The sequence below is a fragment of the Dipodomys spectabilis genome, unplaced genomic scaffold (assembly GCF_019054845.1).
Source record: "Dipodomys spectabilis isolate Male_0828 unplaced genomic scaffold, ASM1905484v1 ptg000004l, whole genome shotgun sequence".
NCBI classification, from domain to species: domain Eukaryota; kingdom Metazoa; phylum Chordata; class Mammalia; order Rodentia; family Heteromyidae; genus Dipodomys; species Dipodomys spectabilis.
The window spans coordinates 8,284,747-8,303,504 of record NW_024870681.1 but is presented as its reverse complement, the minus strand read 5'-3'; the positions used below and the strand labels follow the sequence as shown (position 1 = coordinate 8,303,504).

Sequence of the window (18,758 nt, the reverse complement as noted above, 5' to 3'; positions counted from 1 at the left end):
TGGACATAGTGACACATACTGTAATCAAGAGGTGGAGACAGGATAATTGTTGGTTCAAAACCAGCTTGAGCTATCTGGCAGAAGGCTAATTTTCTTTGTGGTCCCCCTCCCCGCCGCCCCCGACCCCGGCAAAAAGTCTTTCCTTTTGGAAAAGTGGCTAAAGCAGTTAAGGGCAAGTCAGGGTTCTGTATGCCATATGATCCACCTGATTTGGCTTGTGTCTGAACTTTTCATTTCCAAAGATAAGAGGATTGGATGAGCGGGAGAATTCAGTGTCTATTGTAAGATTCAGAAAATCCTATGGCAGGGCTGGGAATGTGGATTAGTGGTAGAGTGCTTGACTAGCATGCATGAAGTTCTGGGTTTGGTTCCTCAGTACCACATACAAAGAAAAAGCTAGAAATGGCTCAAGTGGAAGAGCTCTAGCCTAGAGCAGAGAGAGAGGCGCAGGGACAGAGCCTAGGCTCTGAGTTCAAGGCCCAGGACCTGCAAAAAAAAAAAAAAAAAAAAGAAAAGAAAAAACCCTATGGCAACACACCTGAAGCGTAGCAATGATTTGCTCCAAGTCACATAACCACGTAAGAACAGGGGAGGGGTTGACATACATTTTTCCACGGAGAGACAAAAAAATCAGAAAAACAAAAACAACAAAAACCCAGGAAACATTTGGGCGGCAGCGACTCGACGTACATTGAGCGTATCGGTGCTCTACTTGTGAGGTCTGGAAAAGCTGAGCCTTGTCGCTTGATTGCTTTTGCCTGTCCGTCAGTGCCGAGCGCTGATTGGTTCTGCTTTCTTACTCAAATGAGTGGGCGTGGCCGGCGCTGACGCGCGCCGCGGGTCGCGCGGCCCCGGCGCGTGGTGCGGAGGCATGGCTTCGCTGCGGTGTAGCACGGCGGTCTGCGTGATCTGCTTGGAGAAGCCCAAGTACCGCTGCCCGGCCTGCCGCGTGCCCTAGTGAGTGGGGAGCTCGTGGGGTTGCGGGGGAGGGGGGAGGCTAGGCCGGGGCTGGGGGGCCGGCGCGGGCCCCGCGGAGCCTCCCGCGCTCACGCAGCCCGCGCGGTCTCTGTCGTTGCAGCTGCTCCGTGACGTGCTTCCAGAAGCACAAAGGTAAGGCCCCGCGGCCCCTCCTCGCGCGTGGCAGCCCCACGCCCCGCCACCGTCCTGGGCGCCGGCGGGCCTCGGCCAGGCCGCGTCGCTCGGGATCCTGTCGGAGCCTTTCCCGGCTTTCCCCGCCCGTCCTGCGGGAGACTTGCGTGGTCAGCCCGCCTTCGTCCCCGCAGCCCCAGACCGCTGTCTGAAAATGCTCCGCGGCGTTAACCAATCTAGACCTTAGTTGACCCTTTTTAACGGGCCACAGTCGTTTTCTTGAAAAAATGTTTGCCCCACTTCTTTGTTCAGAGTGGTAACATAAATGCCGGGCGCTGGTGGCTCACGCCTGCAATCCTAACTGAGATCTGAGGATCACGGTTCGAAGCCAGCCCGGACAAGAAAATCCTGGAGACAATTATCTCCAATAAACTACTCAGAAAAAGCCGGGAGTGGCGCTGTGGCTTAAGTGGTAGAGTGCTAGCCTTGAGCAAAAACGCTCAGGGACAGCGCCCAGGCCCTGAGTTCAAGCCCTGGGACCCACAAATGTTGTAAGATAAAGAACTATTTTTTGTGCCAGTACTGGGACGTGAACTCTGCCTATCTAGGCACCGTTCCTTAGCTTTACCTCTCAAGGCTGGCGCTCTACCACTTGAATCGCAGCTCAGGAGGCTGCCGGCAGGATTTGGGCAGGAAGGTCCAAGAGACTCTTATTTCCAATGAAGCACTCAAAACAAAAACAACAATAACAATAAAAAAGAAAAACAACTGGAAGTGGAACTGTGGCTCAAGTGGTAGGGCTCTAGCCTTGGGCACATAAGCACTAAAAGCTTAGCCACAGTGCCCAAGCCCTGAGTTTAAGTCTCAGGACTGGCACAAAGAAAGAAGTTGAGTAATTTGTGTGTGATGTGAAAATACATATATTTGGTGCAATTATTGATATTTAAGGTTTAGCACTGTGACACATAATGGTAATTTGTTACTTAGGAGGTTAGGGAGACCCCATCTCAACTTCCAAGAAGTTGGGTGTGGTGAATTTCTTCCTGTTACCCCAGCTTCATGGGAGGGAGGCATGGAGGGAGCACAGCAAAAACACAAGACCCTATCTAAAAAAATAAGTAAATAAACTGGGTGCCAGTGGCTCACACCTGTAATCCTAGCTACTCAGGATCTGAGGATCAGGGTTCAAAGTCAACCCGGGCAGGAAAGTCTGTGAGACTCTTATCTCCAATTAACCACCAGAAAACCAGAAGTGGTACTGTGGCTCAAAGTGGTAGAGCACTAGCCTTGAGCTGAAGAGCTCAGGGAGAAGCATGTAAGCCCAGAATTCAAGCCCCATGACCAACAAAAAATAAATAAGAAAGGGCTATGACATGACTGACATGGTAGAGGAATTGCCTAGCTAGTTTGAAGCCCTGGGTTCAAACCCCAGAACCACTACCAAAAAAAGTACAAGATAGAAATAATGTTTACTGGTCCATATGTATCCACAAGTACATTGTGTATACATTTAAAATCTGTAAATGCTGCTTAATATGTGTGATTATGAAACTGACATGCCTGATGAGTCTGACATGTGCCTGTAAATTAAATTTTCATATGCGGGCTGGGAAAGTGGCTCAGTGGTAGAGTGCTTGCCTTGCATGCATGAGGCCCTCAGTTCGATTCCTCAGCACCACATAAGCAAAAAAAAGCTGGAAGTAGGGCTGAGGCTCAAGTGGTAGAGTGCTAGTGTATAGCTGGAGAGCTGAGGGACAGTGCCCAAGCCCAGAATTCAGGCCCCACGACTGACAAAAAAGAAAAAAAATTTTTTCATTTGCTTTATATGTAAGTGACACACACACACACACACCTTTTTTTTTAAGGCCTGGGACACAAACACACACACCTTTTTTTTAAGGCCTGGGACACACACACACACACACCTTTTTTTAAGGCCTGGGACACACACACACAACTTTTTTTTTAAGGCCTGGAACACAAACACACACACCTTTTTTTTAAGGCCTGGGACACATACACACACACCTTTTTTTTAAGGCCTGGGACACACACACACACACACACACACACACACACACACACACACACACACACACACACACACACACACACACACACACACACACACACACACACACACACACACACACACACACACACACACACACACACACCCTTTTTTAAGACACACACACACACACCCTTTTTTAAGACACACACACTTTTTTTTTTTAAGGCCTGGGCCCTGTCCCTGAGCTTTTTGCTCAAGGCTGTCATTCTACCACGTTGAACCACAGTTCCATTTCAGTTTTCTGATGGTTATTTGGAGATAAGAGTCTCATGCTGGGGCTGGCTTCAAACTGTAGTCCTCAAATCACAGCCTCCTGAGTCCTAGGATTACAGGTGTGAGCCACCAGCACCTGGCCTCTGTTCTTATTATTAGCCAGCTGGGAAGGTAGGTCAGTGGTAGAGCACTTGTCTAGCATGTGGGAATCACTGGGTTTGGTCTTCAGCACACAGAATATTACAAGAATTTCTTTCCTTCTTTCTTCCTTTTCCATCTTTCTTTCCTTCCTTCCTTCCTTCCTTCCTTCCTTCCTTCCTTCCTTCCTTTCTTTCTTTCTTCCCTTTTCTTTTCTTTTCTTTTCTTTTCTTTTCTTTTCTTTTCTTTTCTTTTCTTTTCTTTTCTTTTCTTTTCGTTGTGGGGCTTGAACTCTGGGCCTGGGCACTATCCCTCAACTCTTCAGCTCAAGGCAAACACTCTACCACTTGAGCCACAGCATTACTTCCAGTTTTCTGAGTGGTTTATTGGAGATCAGAGTCTCATGGAGTTTCCGCTGGCTTTGAACCGCAATCCTCAGATCTCAGCCTACTGAGTAGCTAGGATTACAGGCATGAGCCACCAACGCCTGGCTATTGAAAGAATTTCTAATGGTCATATCTCTTCATTTGGTAGACACTTTGCATTTGTCTTTAAAAAAAAAAACTCAGCTAGATATAGTAGGAGAAATAGAAAAACATTTCCTGCTTCCCATTCAGGAAATGGGAGTATAGAATCTTCCACTTGCGCTGGGAAAGTGGCTCAGTGGTAGAATGCTTGCCTTGCATGCATGAGGCCCTGGGTTCGATTCCTCAGCACCAGATAAGCAGAAAAAAACAGAAGTGGTGCTGTGGCTCAAGTGGTATCTTCCACTTGTCTTTGTGTGTATGTATGTGGGTTGGTACTAGATTTTGAACTTGGGACCTAGTTCTCTTACTCACAGCTGGAGCTCTACTACTTAATCATGACTCCAGTCTGGCTTTTCACTAGTTAATTGGAGATGGAGACTTGCAGACTTTTCTGCCCAGGTTGGCTTTGATCCTTGATCCTCCAGGTCTCATCCTCCTGAGTAGCTACAGGTGAGTGCCATGGGTGTCTGGCTGGACCAGTTTCTTTATTACAGGAAAACTTAACTCTCTTTGTAAGTGAAATTCAACAGCTTATGTCTGTAAGATTTCAGTGAGACCTATGTATCTCACTAGGTATCTAGTGCATTGCTTTGTACTTAGTCACTGGCAGCTTGTTGGAACTGCCCTGACTAGACCATTGTCCCCTTTTCACAGGATACTCCCAGCTAATTGTGTCATGTCTGCTGTTGGAGTCTTTCTCCAATCTGTCTTGTTCCTATTTGTTATATCATATGCTCTCCGTTGACTGCTGTTTCAAAGTTCCTTGTGATTGGTTTTTTTTTTTTTTTGGGTACGGTCGTGGGGCCTGAACTCTGGGCCTGAGCACTGTCCCTCAGCTCAAGGCTAGAGCTCTACCACTTGAGCCACAGCTCCACTTCCGGCTTTTTTCTTTTTGCTTACGTGGTGCTGAGGAATCGAACCCAGGGCCTCATGCATGCAAGGCAAGTGCTCTACCACTGAGCCACCTTCCCAGCCCCATTGTGATTGTTTTTGCCTTCAGTTTCATCTTTAGTCTGGTTTTCCAGATCTCTTTGAAGCATTTTCAGAATTAATCTTACAGCTCAGGATAGGAAAGAAATGGAGCTGATTTGTTAGAAACAGTTGGGAATCTGTGGTCCTGAACAATTTTCCTCTTACCTGCAGCCCTGTGGGGTTCCTTCAGTAACTCTTCTAGCATCAAGTTCCTCTTTCTCTTCTAGCATCAAGGTCCTCTGTTGCTCCTTGGATGATTTTTCTCAAAATGCAAATTTGAGCTATTCTATCCCTTGTTGAAAACTCCACCTGAATGTATGCTGGTGGGTCATACCTATAATCCTAGCTACTCAGGAGGCTGAAATCTGGGAATTATAGTTTGAAGCCAGCCTGGGCAGAAAAGTCTTTGAGACTCTTATCTCCAATTAAAACTATCAAAAAGCCAGAGGTGATGGTGCAACTCAAGTGGTAGAGTATAAGTCTTGATCAGAAATGCTAAGCAAGAACCTGAGGCCCTGAGTTCAAAATCCCCATGGCTCACTGGCAGTGTTCTCTAGGGAGACTATCACAGTGTTTATGTTGTCACATGGTGGTACTATCAACAATGGGTGCCTGGGCTCAAAATTCAGATCCTGTGATGTGTGAGACTATGAGTCTATGATGCACCAGTAAAGATCTGAGTACTTAATCGTGTTCTTGTTGAGGCCCTAGTGGGGACATTCTTTAGCACTGGCTTCTTCCTCTTAAGATCCAAGCCCCTGCTGGGCCTGCCCTTTCAGTTGGCATAGTGCATACAAATGTGGTGTCTGATCTCTGAGTTTATTATTACTTTTTTTTTTTTTTTTCTGGTCAGTTGTGGGGCTTGAACTCTGGGCCTGGGCGCTGTCCCTCAGCTCAATATGAGCGCTCTACCACTTGAGCCACAGTTCCAACCCTGGTTTTTTGGTGGTTAATTGAAGGTAAGAGTCTCATGGATTTTCCTGCCCAGGCTGGCTCCACCATCCTCAGATCTCAGCCTCCTGAGTAGCAAAGTAGTGGTGTGAGCCACTGGCACCTGACTTTATTATTATTATTATTATTTTGCCAGTACTGAGGCTTGAACTCAGTACCTTGAACTTGCCAAGATTGCTTGCTTGGCTAATGCTCTGCCATTTGAATTATGCCTCCAGCCTGCAGATGTGCTGAAAAGACCACGTGAAGTCCATGTGCCACTTAATCCATAATGAAAAGTCTATGAGATTAGGCAAAAGAGGGAGGGTGGGGACCGAAGTCCCAGTTCCTCACCCTCTTTCAGGGTAACTGTTGCTAATGGTTTTCCTTTTTCTGTCCCTTTGATCTCTCCCTATTTCCCATCCATTTTTACCTGATCTATAACCTTCCCTTTGGCTTGGTGGGGAGGGGCAGGAAAGGAGGGATTCATGCCTGAGATTTGTGTCCATTTCAGAGCAGTGCAGCCCTGAAACTCGTCCCATTGAGAAAAGATCAGCAGCTCCTGTAAAAACCACAAAGCCTGAGGACAACAAAGGTGGGTAGTTGCTTTGAACCACACAAAACTCAAGGAGGTTTCGGAGAATAAGAGGGAGGAAAGAAGCCGGGCGATGGTGGCTCACGCCTGTAATCCTAGCTACTCAGGAGGCTGAGATCTGAGGATCACGGTTCAAAGCCAGCCCGGGCAGGAGAGACCGTGAGACTCCTATCTCCAATAAACCACTAGAAAACCGGAAGTGGCGCTGTGGCTCAAGTGGTAGAGCGCTCGCCTTGAGCTGAAGAGCTGAGGGACAGTGCCCAGGCCCAGAGTTCAAGTCCCACAACCGACAAAAAAAAAAAAAAAAAAAAAAAAAGAGGGAGGAAAGAAGGTGGGCTGGGCAAGTAGAAAGGGATGGCTTTATTTGTAAGTGGCAGCTTCCATCTCAAGAATATGGCATGAGTTTTCTTTGGTGGTGGTGAGTGCAGCTTGAAGCCTCCAGTGTGGAGAGGAAACATACAGGAGGCAGAGGGAGAGGAAGTAATGGACATGGCCTGTGGGTTTGCAGTGGGCCCTGTGGCATGAGCCTTTTAGTCCTCGCTTTGGGTTTCCCTGCTGAGGCCTGGCTGATCTAGTGGGCTGCTGTCCCATTCCATCCATGCATTCCTCCACCCATGCATCTATGCTTTGTTTCCCCAGTACCTCCTGGTATCCTGCATTGTGCCAGGCTTTGCAAGCAGTCCCTCTGGTATCACTAAAGAGGTACTAAAGATGGTTTATTTGTCCTTGGAGAAACTTCCTGGGTAGGTTCAGACAGTGCCAGTAATTTTCTGTCTTTGCTGAAAGCACAGTGGATTTGATTTGATTTTTATAGAGCATCTAGCCCATCACTGGCCCATTACCAAGGAGATGGGAGGAAGGATGATAAGACCTATAATACCGGGCTCCATCCTAAAGACTGCAGGGAAATGGGAAGTGTGAACACTAGAATATAAATTCAGAACTAGAGCATGCTCCCTTAACTTTTTTTACTCAAGGCTAGTGCTCTACTTCTGGAGCCACAGCTCTCTATTTAAGCTTTTTAGTGGTTAGTTGGACATAAGAGGCTCATGGACTAATCTGCCCAGCTGGCTTTGAACCATGATCCTCAGATCTCAACCTGTTGACTAGCTAGAAGCTAGAGCCCCAGCCGAATCACCAATTATTGCCACTTCCATTTGTACAAGAAAATATTACTGTGACTGTGAATTTCAGAGCAGATGTTACTTTTTCTTTCATAACTATAAAATCAAGAGTCCAACCCAGGCACCAATGGCTCAGGTCTGTAATCCTAGCTACTCAGGAGGCTAAGATCTGAGAATTGGAGTTCAGAGCCACCCTGGACAGAAAAGTCCATGAGACTTATCTCCAGTTAACTACCAGAAAATGAGATAGAGAGCTGTGGCTCAAAATGGTACAGTACTAGCCTTGAAGCTCAGGAACAGGACCAGGCCCTGAGTTCAAGCCCCATGACCAACAACAACAAAAAAGTCAGAATCCTGAACAGTTGTTTGTGCCTTGTGTTCTTCAGATGATGACTCTCTAGCTGATTTTCTCAATAGTGATGAGGAAGAAGACAGAGTTTCTTTACAGAGCTTGAAGAATTTAGGTAAGTGAATGCTGTGCTTTCTTTCTTGGAGCCAGTACTGGGACGTGAACATGGGACCTTGTGGTTTTTTTTTGCTCACAGCTTGTACTCTACCATTTGAGACGCATCGTCATTGCCATTCCTTGTCCCTAATGCTGACGATCCAGTCCAGGGATTCATGCATGCTCTACAAAGCTATAGATACAGCCCCAATTCCTTTTTTTCCTCAAATGATTTTCAAAAACGTCTTAAATATTTGCTGTGCCATGCAGTGCCCTTCATCTCTAGCCACACAGTTTTATAAACATTTAAGTTTTCTCCCTTCCCAGTCTGCCCTTAACACCCCCATTCCTTCTTCCTGGAATCCTACTTACCTTGCAGATGTGATTCAAATGTTCTTAGCTAAGCTATTCTTGATTTATTGCTTCTGAGAATTAGGCAATTTTTCTGGCTTCTTAGTACCTTGGACTTATGGCTAATATATATACTTACTCCCCATTTTATGGTAATTTACTTCTCTCACACAAATCTGTAAGGTAGAGAGATATTTTTCCTATATCCAGTGCTTCATTTACTGGCTAGCTCTAATTGTAGGCTGGTAACCACATGATTGACTTTTTTTAGGGGAGAAGTAGCCCAGCACTGGTGGCTCACACCTAAAATCTTAGCTATTCAAGAGGCTGAGATCTGAGGATCATAGTTTAAAGCCAGCCTGGGCAGGAAAAGTCCATGAGACTCTTCTCTCCAATTAACCACAAAAACTGGAAAGGGAACTGTGCCTCAAGTGTGTGAAGAACTAGCCTTGAGCACAAAAGCTCAGGGACAGTATACAGGCTCTTAATTTCAAGCCCTAGGCCTTGTACAAAAAACAAACCAATAAAAATCCACATATTTTTGTAGTATCCAATCTTATTTAATTCTTGCCTTAGTCGTTTTATATATATTTATATCTATATCTATATATCTGTATATACACACATATATATGTATATATAGATATACACACACACATGCAAATGAGCTAATGTAGTTGTAAAGCTCATTTCATTTTTATTCTTCCATGTCATACTGAAAGTTTATGGTTTGTACTTGGTCCCCTGGTAGTAATTATACAGAAGTGAAAAAAATACTAACTAAAAGGCCCCAGACCGGTATTCGTGTTCATTCACTCTGCGTACTGGATGGCCAGCTTGGACATCAGAGTACTTGGTATAACTATGCTTCATCACAGAGAATCTTTATGCACATCTAGAAACAAAAGCTACACTTAACAAAAAGTTCTATTTTGAGTATTTGGGCTGAGGTGGTTCTTTTTTGTTTTTTTGGTCAGTGGTGGGGCCTGAACTTTGGGCCTGGGCACTGTCCCTCAGCTCTTCAGCTTAAAGCTAGAACTCTACAACTTGAGCCACAGCGCCACTTCCAGCTTTTCTGCTTATGTGGTGCTGAGGAATCGAACCCAGGGCCTCATGCATGCAAGAAGACAAGCACTCTACCACTGAGCCACCTTTCCAGTCCTTGTTTGTTTTTTAATACTAAAATAGCATAAAATTAAAAAGATCTAAGAAGTCGAAATCTTGTAAGGACTGGAGGCATGGCTCAAACTTACGGTAAGAGCACCTGATTTACAAGTGCAAAGCTCAGTTCAAACCCTGGCATGACCATAAAAAAACTTGGAAAAATTCTGTTGCTAACTTGAAAATATTACTATACTGATTTTACATAGTTCTCAGTGAAACAGTGCGATTGTGAGTTGTTAGCTTTGTGGTATTTGGAATCCCTGCAAGAGATTCCAGGATCCACTCCCCAACCCCAGCATATTCAGGTTGCTTATAAAATAGTGCTCTATTTGCATATAACCTATGTGCATATACTTTAACATCATCTCTTGAGTTTACTGTGTAAATGTGTTACACTGTATTACTTAAGCTATATTAAGGAAAAAGTCTATCTGTTCCAAACAAAGGTTAAGGGGATACAACTTCTTAATAGTTTGTTATATTAGAAACATAAGCTTTTAGACATCTCTAGGGATTCTATTTGAACTTTGACTTTTTTCCTTTTAAGGGGAATCTGCAACTTTAAGAAGCTTATTGACCAATCCACACCTTAGACACCTGATGGTCAACCTTGATCAGGGGGACAACAAAGCAAAGCTGATGAAAACCTATATGCAAGAGCCTTTGTTTGTGGAGTTTGCAGACTGCTGTTTAAGCATTGTGGAGCCGTCCCAGAATGAGGATTCATAAAATGAAGTCCTGTATTCCTTGCCCAAGCATATGCCTCACTCCCAGTACTTGTTGGCTCCTCCCTGGAGCTGGGTAGGGGTTCCCTAGGCGGCCTGGCTGCTGGGTTCCTGAGGCCTTTGCCTTCATCCACATATCTCCGAGACAGATTCATATCTTCAGATCCATAGATACTCAAGGTGTTGAGCCTTTATGAAGAAGGTGTTTGATATTCAAAATAAGGTTGGTTTTATATTTTATTTTTTATACAGTTTGGATACACATAAATATCAAGTTTTCATCCAGGTTCAGTTAAAAACTGGATCAGTGTTACTAAACTAAATGGAAGATGTGGTTCTTGTGTATATTGCATTGTACTTGGTTCCTAATCTAATTCTTTGAAATCATATTAAATAAATCAAGAACTTATTAAATATTCCCCCCTAACTAAATGTCAAGTTTTCCTCAGCTAAGATTTTAGAGCCAATTGTAGGTTGACTCTGCCTGTTTTCTTTTAAAGTGCTTGTGGGTGACTACCCCTGCTGTAGTAACAGGTAACACTCAAGTATGGAGAGTCTCCAGCTGAGTTTGATCCATGAAGGTAGTGAAATGGAAAGGTCTCTGTGGACCTAATCCTGATGTGGTAAGTACCTACCCTGGCACTCTACCAGTGCTTGGTGGGCTGGTACACTGGCCATGGAGCCCTGGTTTGCAGGCTGGATCTCTTGGTTGTATGTGTGCATTTGGAATTGCCTTGAGAATTGTTTGGCACTTGTATGCTAATTAAGTGTCTTTGGCAAGGCTGCTGGCAGGAAAAGGCCTTATAGAAACAAAGGCATTAAAGATCACTTAGCCAGGTAGGTGAGAAGAGGTCACCCATGGATCAACTTGTGTCTTTCTAGCAGAATCTGATTAAAACCTGAAACAGTACAGGGTGAAGGTTTGGGGCAGGTATCAGCATATTGAAGCGGAGACTTTCTGCAGTGAAACTTTACCGAGCCCTAGGGAGAAAAAAGGAGAGGTGTGAAGAATGAAGGGTACTTCTCAGAACCTATGTTAGAAATGTGAGGTGTGGGCAGGTACTGGCTGCAGGACTAAGTTCACGTTCCCTCTCCCTCTCTTCCTTTTTTGGTACTAGGGCTAGAACTTGGGGCCTGGGCTCTATCTCTTAGTTTTTATGCTCAAGGCTGGCATTTTACTACTTTAGCAAAAAACTGTAAGTGTAACTCTAGCTAATTAAGAGTCTCATGGACTTTCCCAGCTTAGGCTAGCTGTGAACCATGATCTGAAGATCTTACCCTCTTGACTAGCTAAGATTATGGGCACAAATGCTCAGCTAGTTAATGATGTGATTTTTCTGATTCTAAAACAGTGGCAGTCCAAAGTAGTAGTAAGGTACCAAGTTTCACATCCATTCAGAATGAGACACCAGCTCACCGCTAGAAGATCAGAACACTTACACTTTTCCTAGCCTATGCACTTTCATGTGAGATCTTATCCTCTAGTGTGGAAATTGTTTTCTTCTGCCTTGTCACTTTCACTCACTGTACACCAATACTAGGATGAGTATGGCAAGGAGGCTCTGAGGTGATGTGCCATTACCAGTTAGCCAGTGAATGGGACAGAGCCAGAGCTCATATCCTGAGGGGCTGCCTCCACATGTAACACCATCACCTTCCCTCAGCTACAGTGACTTCCTGTTGTCTGTCCTGCCCCAGATGCTTATAGAAATGCAAAGGACTTAGATGACTGACTTAGTTACTTGTCAGTTCCTCAGTTGAAAAAAAAAAAATCAAGGAAAAATCTTGAGAAAAGTCTGATGATAGATTTGGTGTCATCTGAAGTCACAAATGATCACCATACACACATATTTTTATCAAAGTAGGGCTTTTAAAAAGGCCTATGTTCCCTGAGTTGTTAGTGTCATTCTGCTTTCACTTGTCATCCTGCAAGGGGAGCTGCCTCATGCCCACCTGTCTGGCCCATGAAGACAGGCTGAACAGCCTGCTTGCCATAGGGCTCTGTAGCATAGCAGCAGAGCCAAAACACTCACAGGCAGGTTTGTTTGTTTTTTTTTTTAAAGCGAAGGCTCTACTAAGTCCCTAGTTCCCAGTTCTAACAGTGGAAATAAACTACTCCTACAGCTATTGGTGGGAAAGACTTCTGGCTTACACAGCAGAGTCAGGGAGGGGCTATAACCCAGCTTAGTCTTGTGCCCCCATGAGCACCCGAGCTTTGCTGCCTGCCTTCTCTAGAGAGGTGTGGACAACCTGGAACTATGGTGGGGTAGTACTGTACTTATGGCATCAGGTGACCACCATTCCATCAGATACCATACCTGAGGCAATGCTCGGATGGATGTGATGCCATCCTGGTCTTGTTGTGCGGTCTGGATGTTGTAATTACTGGGGCTGCTTGAGGGAAGCTGGAGGCAGGCACAGACCACTAACTTCCTCTGAAAGCCTCGCATACCTGTACCTGAGTTGGCTAGTACCAATCCCAGGGGCCAGAGTCGGGTTATTGCCCCCAGGAGTCTGGTCTGTGCTGGGGGCTGTGGTGAGCAGCTCACGAAGCCAGGTGTTTGCTTTTCTTCTATTCCATCCAGTTCTTTAGAAGCAAGGAAAGCCATTCTGGTCTTAAAAAGAAAACATTTCTTTATAGCTTTAAATTTGTCTAGTACTCTCATAATTCTTCCCATTTTTGAGATAGGGTATAGCATAGGTCTGGCCTTAAAACTTCTTTTTTTTTTTTTTTTTTTTTTTTGGGTCTGGTCGTGGGGCCTGAACTCTGGGCCTGGGCGCTGTCCCTCAGCTCTTCAGCTGAAGGCTAGCGCTCTACCACTTGAGCCACAGCGCCACTTCCGGCTTTTGCTTATGTGGTGCTGAGGAATCGAACTCAGGGCCTCAGACATGCAAGGCAAGTGCTCTACCACTGAGCCACCTTCCCAGCCCTGGCCTTAAAACGTCTAAGCCTTCTGAGTGTGGGGATTGTAGATGTGTATCACCATGCCTGGCTTTTGTGTAGCCTTCTTAATGGAAAATGGAAGCCTATTTTTCCTAAGTCAGCTTGACATAGTAAGTTGAAGGCATCTGGCTGTTAACAGCCAGCGGACGTGAACTAGACTGGTTCCTTGTGCCTGTGCTGCTTCAAAACAAAACAACTTGACAGACACCAGTGACACACTGCAGGGTTCACCCTTTACCAGTGTGCCTTTCCAAGGATAGTGTATGCTTGGCATTGTTTATGCTACTCTACTTTTGCAGCCCACCAGGAAGTGCTGTATCTGAGGCCCCCCCCACTGCATGGCAGAGCTACCTGGCAGAATCGTACTGCTTGTCTCACTTGAGTCATACTCACTCTCCACTTCTGCCATGCATGCTTGATGACTGTGGCAGCTGTGTGCAGCCTCTGGATGTGTTTCCGAGTTAACCAGGAACGGACGGCTGAGGAGGTTGCCAGAAACAGTAGAGATATTAAAAAATGGTCATTAGAGCCGGGCGCTGGTGGCTCACGCCTGTAATCCTAGCTACTCAGGAGGCTGAGATCTGAGGATCTCGGTTCAAAGCCAGCCCGGGCAGAAGAGACCATGAGACTCCTATCTCCAATGAACCACTAGAAAACCGGAAGTGGCGCTGTATCTCAAGCGGTAGAACATTAAAATCTTTTTTTTCTTTTTTTTTGTCGGTTGTGGGGCTTGAACTCAGGGCCTGGGCGCTGTCCCTCAGCTCTTCAGCTCAAGGCTAGCGCTCTACCACTCGAGCCACAAAGCCACTTCCGGTTTTCTGGTGGTTTATTAGAGATAGGAGTCTCACGGTCTCTCCTGCCTGGGCTGGCTTTGAACCGCAATCGATCCTCAGATCTCAGCCTCCTGAGTAGCTAGGATTACAGGCGTGAGCCACCAGCGCCCGGCATTAAAATCTCTTGTAACACTGCCCACACCTGCCAGCCTACCAAGTGTGAGGCTCTGAGCTCAAAGCCCAGAATCACCAAAAAAAAATACATTCTTTTCCTTTGCTTACTTTATGGGTACACTAGATGACATCACCAGATAGGCCCAAATATTCATAAGAGTAATTATTGAGTATGGGAATTTTAATTTTCTTCATGCTTCCACAAACTGACACTGTACAAGGTAGGCTCATAAAACAGGTTTGAGTTCAGGTCTGAACATCACATTGGAAGCAGTTTTCCACTAAGCAGGTAATAGGTCTCCAAAGTATTTAGAAGCATTCATAAGGACACATCTACAAATTAGGTATGACCTCACTACTGGCAGGTCGTTGGGGTTTATTTTTTGATAGACTTGCTGTGTAGCCCAGCTGGCCCTGAACCTATCATTCTCCAGAGTGCTGGGATTATGACACCTAGTCTTAGTTTGTTTCTAGACACCTAGTCTTAGTTTGTTTCTAATATTTTTGTTTCTCAAAAAAAGACTACTTGGGGCTGGGAAGGTGGCTCAGTGGTAGAGCGCTTGCCTTGCATGCCTGAGGCCCTGGGTTTGATTCCCCAGTACCACATAAGCAAAAAAGAAAAAAAGCCCGAAGTGGTGCTGTGGCTCAAGAGGTAGAGCGCTAGCCTTGAGCTGAAGAGCTGAGGGACAGTGCCCAGGCCCAGCGTTTAGGCCCCATGACCGGACCCAAAAAAAAAAAAAAAGACTACTTGCTGCAGGACCTGAAAGTGTGGTTCAAATGCCAGCTATCAGTGAAAAGCCAAGTGACAGTGCAAGGCCTTGAGTTCAAGCTCTACTACCAACACATACATAAAACTCTTGCAAATGTTGGCTCATTCATGATGAATAAGTTCCTGTGGCTTTGGCCTCTTCCCAGGCCCTGGAGTCTAGTTAAAAGGGAAAAAGGTGTTGGCATAGGCACCTACCTATGTCTAAAGAAATAGAACTCGGGCTGGGAAGGTGGCTCAGTGGTAGAGCGCTTGCCTTGCATGCTCGAGGCCCTGGGTTCGATTCCTCAGCACCACATAAGCAAAAAGAAAAAAGCTGGAAGTGGCGCTGTGGCTCAAGTGGTAGAGCACTAGCCTTGAGCTGAAGAGCTGAGGGACAGTGCCCAGGCCCAGAGTTCAGGCCCCACGACCGGACCCAAAAAAAAAAAAAAGAAATAGAACTGAAGGGCCACTTTGAGCCTGCGCAGCACTAACTTGTGGAATGTCCTGAAGGCCAGGAGGATGGGGAATTGAGTTCCTGGGCACCATAGAGATGTTGCTGGGGTGTGGGACACTGCTTCAGCAATGGATGGAGTATGCAGTAGCTGACAGGAGGTCCCACCCACTCACCTGCCTGGAGGAGGGTTGCAGCTTGCCTCTGCAGCTCTTGCTTTCGGTGCTGGTGTCGCCTCCAGCTATACTGGATGCAGCGGGCACTTCGCTCTAGCACCTGAGCACGCCCACATTCCAGAAGCTCTAGCTAGAAGAAGGTTATTCTGAGTTCTTCAGCCACTCCTTCTCTTCCTAGCCTGAGGTGCCCACTCCCTACCCAGTAACCTCATCCTCAAACCTGCTCACCACAGAGTCAGTCATGAACACCTTGGTCCTCCCACAGTGTACTGGCACTGTTGTGGCCTCAGCGGGGTCATTGTGTGTGGTCACTGTCTGCATTAAAGCTGGTAGAGTGTGGAGAATGTCCTGGAGGAGAGGTTGCAGTGTGGCCTCCTTGGCAGGTGGAGGACATTCTGGGGGGTGGGAGACAAAGATCCATCAGATGGTGGTCCTTTCCATATACTTCTGTAGACTGAAATGACTGGCTTTGGTCTCCTTAGTAATCTATAATGCAAGCTGCTGTTTCTAGCCATTTCTTCCTCCTCCCCTTTTTTTAGGGGAGGCAGCCCATCTGTTGTCTGTCAGGACCCTGTCTGATCTAATGAGTTGGGAGTCCTTAATGTTCCTGTGTCTTGCAGATTCTGCAGCCTTTACTGCCAGGCTCACCTGGGGGACAGAATGCCTAGACAAGGGAATTCCAGGCTGCTTGGCCAGCATTTGTTTCCAAGGCCCCCAATACTGTGAGCCAAACAGGGTGGTCAAGTAATTTCCTGAACCTCTGATCACATATGGGAAAAGGGGTAACCTGAAAACCCACAAACCAAGGGGTCCCACTCCTGCCCTCCCATGCCTCACAGAGCAGATGCCTGTGTGGGAGTAACAATTACCTGAGGGCTCTGATTGCCTTTAGCTGCCCAGTGCCTCTCTGCAGAGGCTGCCAAAGCAGATGCCAAAGATGAGAGATAACGGCAAGATCAACCAGGGCCCAGAGGGGCTTGGACAAGAGACAGACAGGAGAGCAAACATGGAAAAAAGAAAGGAAAGAAGTGAAAGGAAAATGACAACTATCCAAGAAGGGAGGAAAACAAAGCTTAATTGTCTCAGGACAGCCCAGTGAGCCCAAGGCAGGGTGGAGGTGGTGGAGCAGCTGTGGCCCGGAGCCTTGCACCTTCTTTCTCCTTGGCCTCTTCTCCCTCCCCTGTTCTGGGACTTGGCCTGTCACCTACTCCCAGCATCAGGTAGATCCAGCTACATGCAAACCTCTAAACCATGAACCCTGGCCAGAATTTTGTGTTAACATTTGCTCAAGTGCTTTGGAGACATGTCCACTGGGCCACAGCAGGGCTCAGCTTCCTGGACCTCTTTTCCTTCTGTTCTTGTCTACTGGCAGGGTCAAGTTCATCTTTTCACTTTCTCTACATCTAGGTAAGTGCCAAAGGTTGACCACTTTCTTCCATACATTTTCCTACTGCCCACACCTCTGGCTTTTCTCCAAACTCTTCACAAGGTTTCCAGAAAGCACAAGGCTCCTTCCCTTGCAGTGCCACCCTATCTGTACAATGTCCTGGTTCCTTGGCTAGGCTTCCACCTGTCATAGTCTTCCCTGCCACCACTCTGTCCTGAAGAGCCAGCAAGACTGGTCTGAAGTTCTCATACCCACACTAAGGTCTCATGTCTGAACACACTGTTCATATTAAGGTAATGTGTAATGCCTGTCTCCTAGCTAATGCAATTTACTTTCACATACCATCTCCTCCAGGTTGCCTTCCCTGGTCCACATCACCCCTCCACTATCCACAGTACATTCATAGTTCTGCCTCTCTGCTCCATATTCCACATTGCTGAGTTGTTTTTTGAGTTTGTTTCCCCTCACTGAGTCTCCAGCCCTAAGTGGGCATGGGTTGGTACTCAGTAACCTGTGGCTGAACGAAATGGGCTCCACTCACCTAAGGTCCTTTTGGTAACAGAGTGGCTGTAGAGGCTAGAGGATGCATGAGGATGGAGTCTTCTCAGTAGTCCATATCGCTCCACAAAGTTCTGGTGAGAGATCCTGGAAGCCAAAACAGGCAGAGGAGAATGAATCCGACTGTGAGCCAGTATAGCACTCAGGTTTTATTTTATTTTATTTATTTATTTATTTAGTCGGTCATGGGGCCTGAACTCTGGGCCTGAGCACTGTCCCTCAGCTCTTCAGCTCAAGGCTAGCGCCCTACCACTTGAGCCAAAGCGCCATTTCTAGCCTTTTCTGTTTATGTGGTGCTGAGGAATCGAACCCAGGGCCTCATGTATGTAAGGCAAGCACTCTACCACTGAGCCACCTTCCCAGCCCCAGCACTTAGGTTTTAAAGCTTCTGTTTAATCCTCTGAACACAGCAATGTGCTAGATACCAAGGGCACTCAGTTGGAAGTCCAGAGAGACCATTTTAACTTGCTTCTCTTTTTCTGCTGTCTAGGGTGACCAAACTTTCCATCTTGTACATTTAATAGGGTGCACAGCTAATGGGAGGCACGGCTTGCCTCATCTGGACTGTTGTCATCATGCTTGGCTAGCCTCCTATCTGACCCCACAGCCTCCTCCACTTCCTCCTGCTTTCTCTGCTCCCTTTTCTAAATAGCTGATGACACCTGATATCTGCCCTTCCTCCTCTCAACTACCACTCAATCACTTCCAAGACTGGACTCTGTCTTCCACACTATGATACTAGAGCTCCTGTCATCACCATCAGCAAATACCACACTACCAAATGCAGTGGCCAGTGTTTAGCCCTTGGGCAGCAGCTGACCCAATTCATATAGACTATTCTCTCTGCCTCCAAAACACCCATGACACTGTCCTCCATAATTCTGTTCAAGTTGTCCTTGCTCATTATCTACTCTCTCCAAATGTAAGCATTCCTTGGTAAGGGGCTCAGGCTCCCCTTCCTTGATTTCTTCCTTGCTCATGGTGTTAAAACCCATAGGAAGGACCCTCATGTGTCTCTCTAGTTGTTAAAGCTAAGTTCCATCCCACAGTGTCCTTTCTTTTTGGTCACCATTTCGTAAGTCAGGTAATGAGTACATTTCTTTTTTTGGACAATGTCACCCCTTTGTTTTCTCCCAGTTTCCCCCTCCCATACATACCCACAAATTACATAGGTCATTTCCCACATAATGTATACTGAAT

General features: G+C 46.2%; 2 protein-coding genes across 4 annotated transcripts in view; one reads left to right on the top strand and one right to left on the bottom strand.

Moving 5' to 3' along the window:
- Positions 1-825: 825 nt before the first annotated feature.
- Positions 826-10,766, top strand: Znhit3 (zinc finger HIT-type containing 3). The gene is made up of 5 exons (XM_042692988.1): positions 826-957; positions 1,079-1,110; positions 6,458-6,538; positions 8,049-8,126; positions 10,170-10,766. Exons 1-5 carry the CDS (start codon positions 872-874, stop codon positions 10,349-10,351), a joined length of 459 nt encoding a protein of 152 aa, XP_042548922.1. The 5' UTR covers positions 826-871; the 3' UTR covers positions 10,352-10,766.
- Positions 10,567-18,758, bottom strand: part of Myo19 (myosin XIX) — a 34,055-nt gene continuing 25,863 nt past the window's right edge. For all 3 annotated transcript variants that reach the window (XM_042692973.1, XM_042692972.1, XM_042692976.1), the window contains 6 exons: positions 17,542-17,645; positions 15,842-16,008; positions 15,614-15,743; positions 13,685-13,770; positions 12,666-12,962; positions 10,567-11,328 (listed from right to left, as the gene is read on the bottom strand). In XM_042692973.1, coding sequence (XP_042548907.1) covers positions 11,200-11,328; positions 12,666-12,962; positions 13,685-13,770; positions 15,614-15,743; positions 15,842-16,008; positions 17,542-17,645 — 913 coding nt within the window. In that variant the 3' untranslated portion in view covers positions 10,567-11,199. The remainder of the gene's footprint in view (positions 11,329-12,665; positions 12,963-13,684; positions 13,771-15,613; positions 15,744-15,841; positions 16,009-17,541; positions 17,646-18,758) is intronic.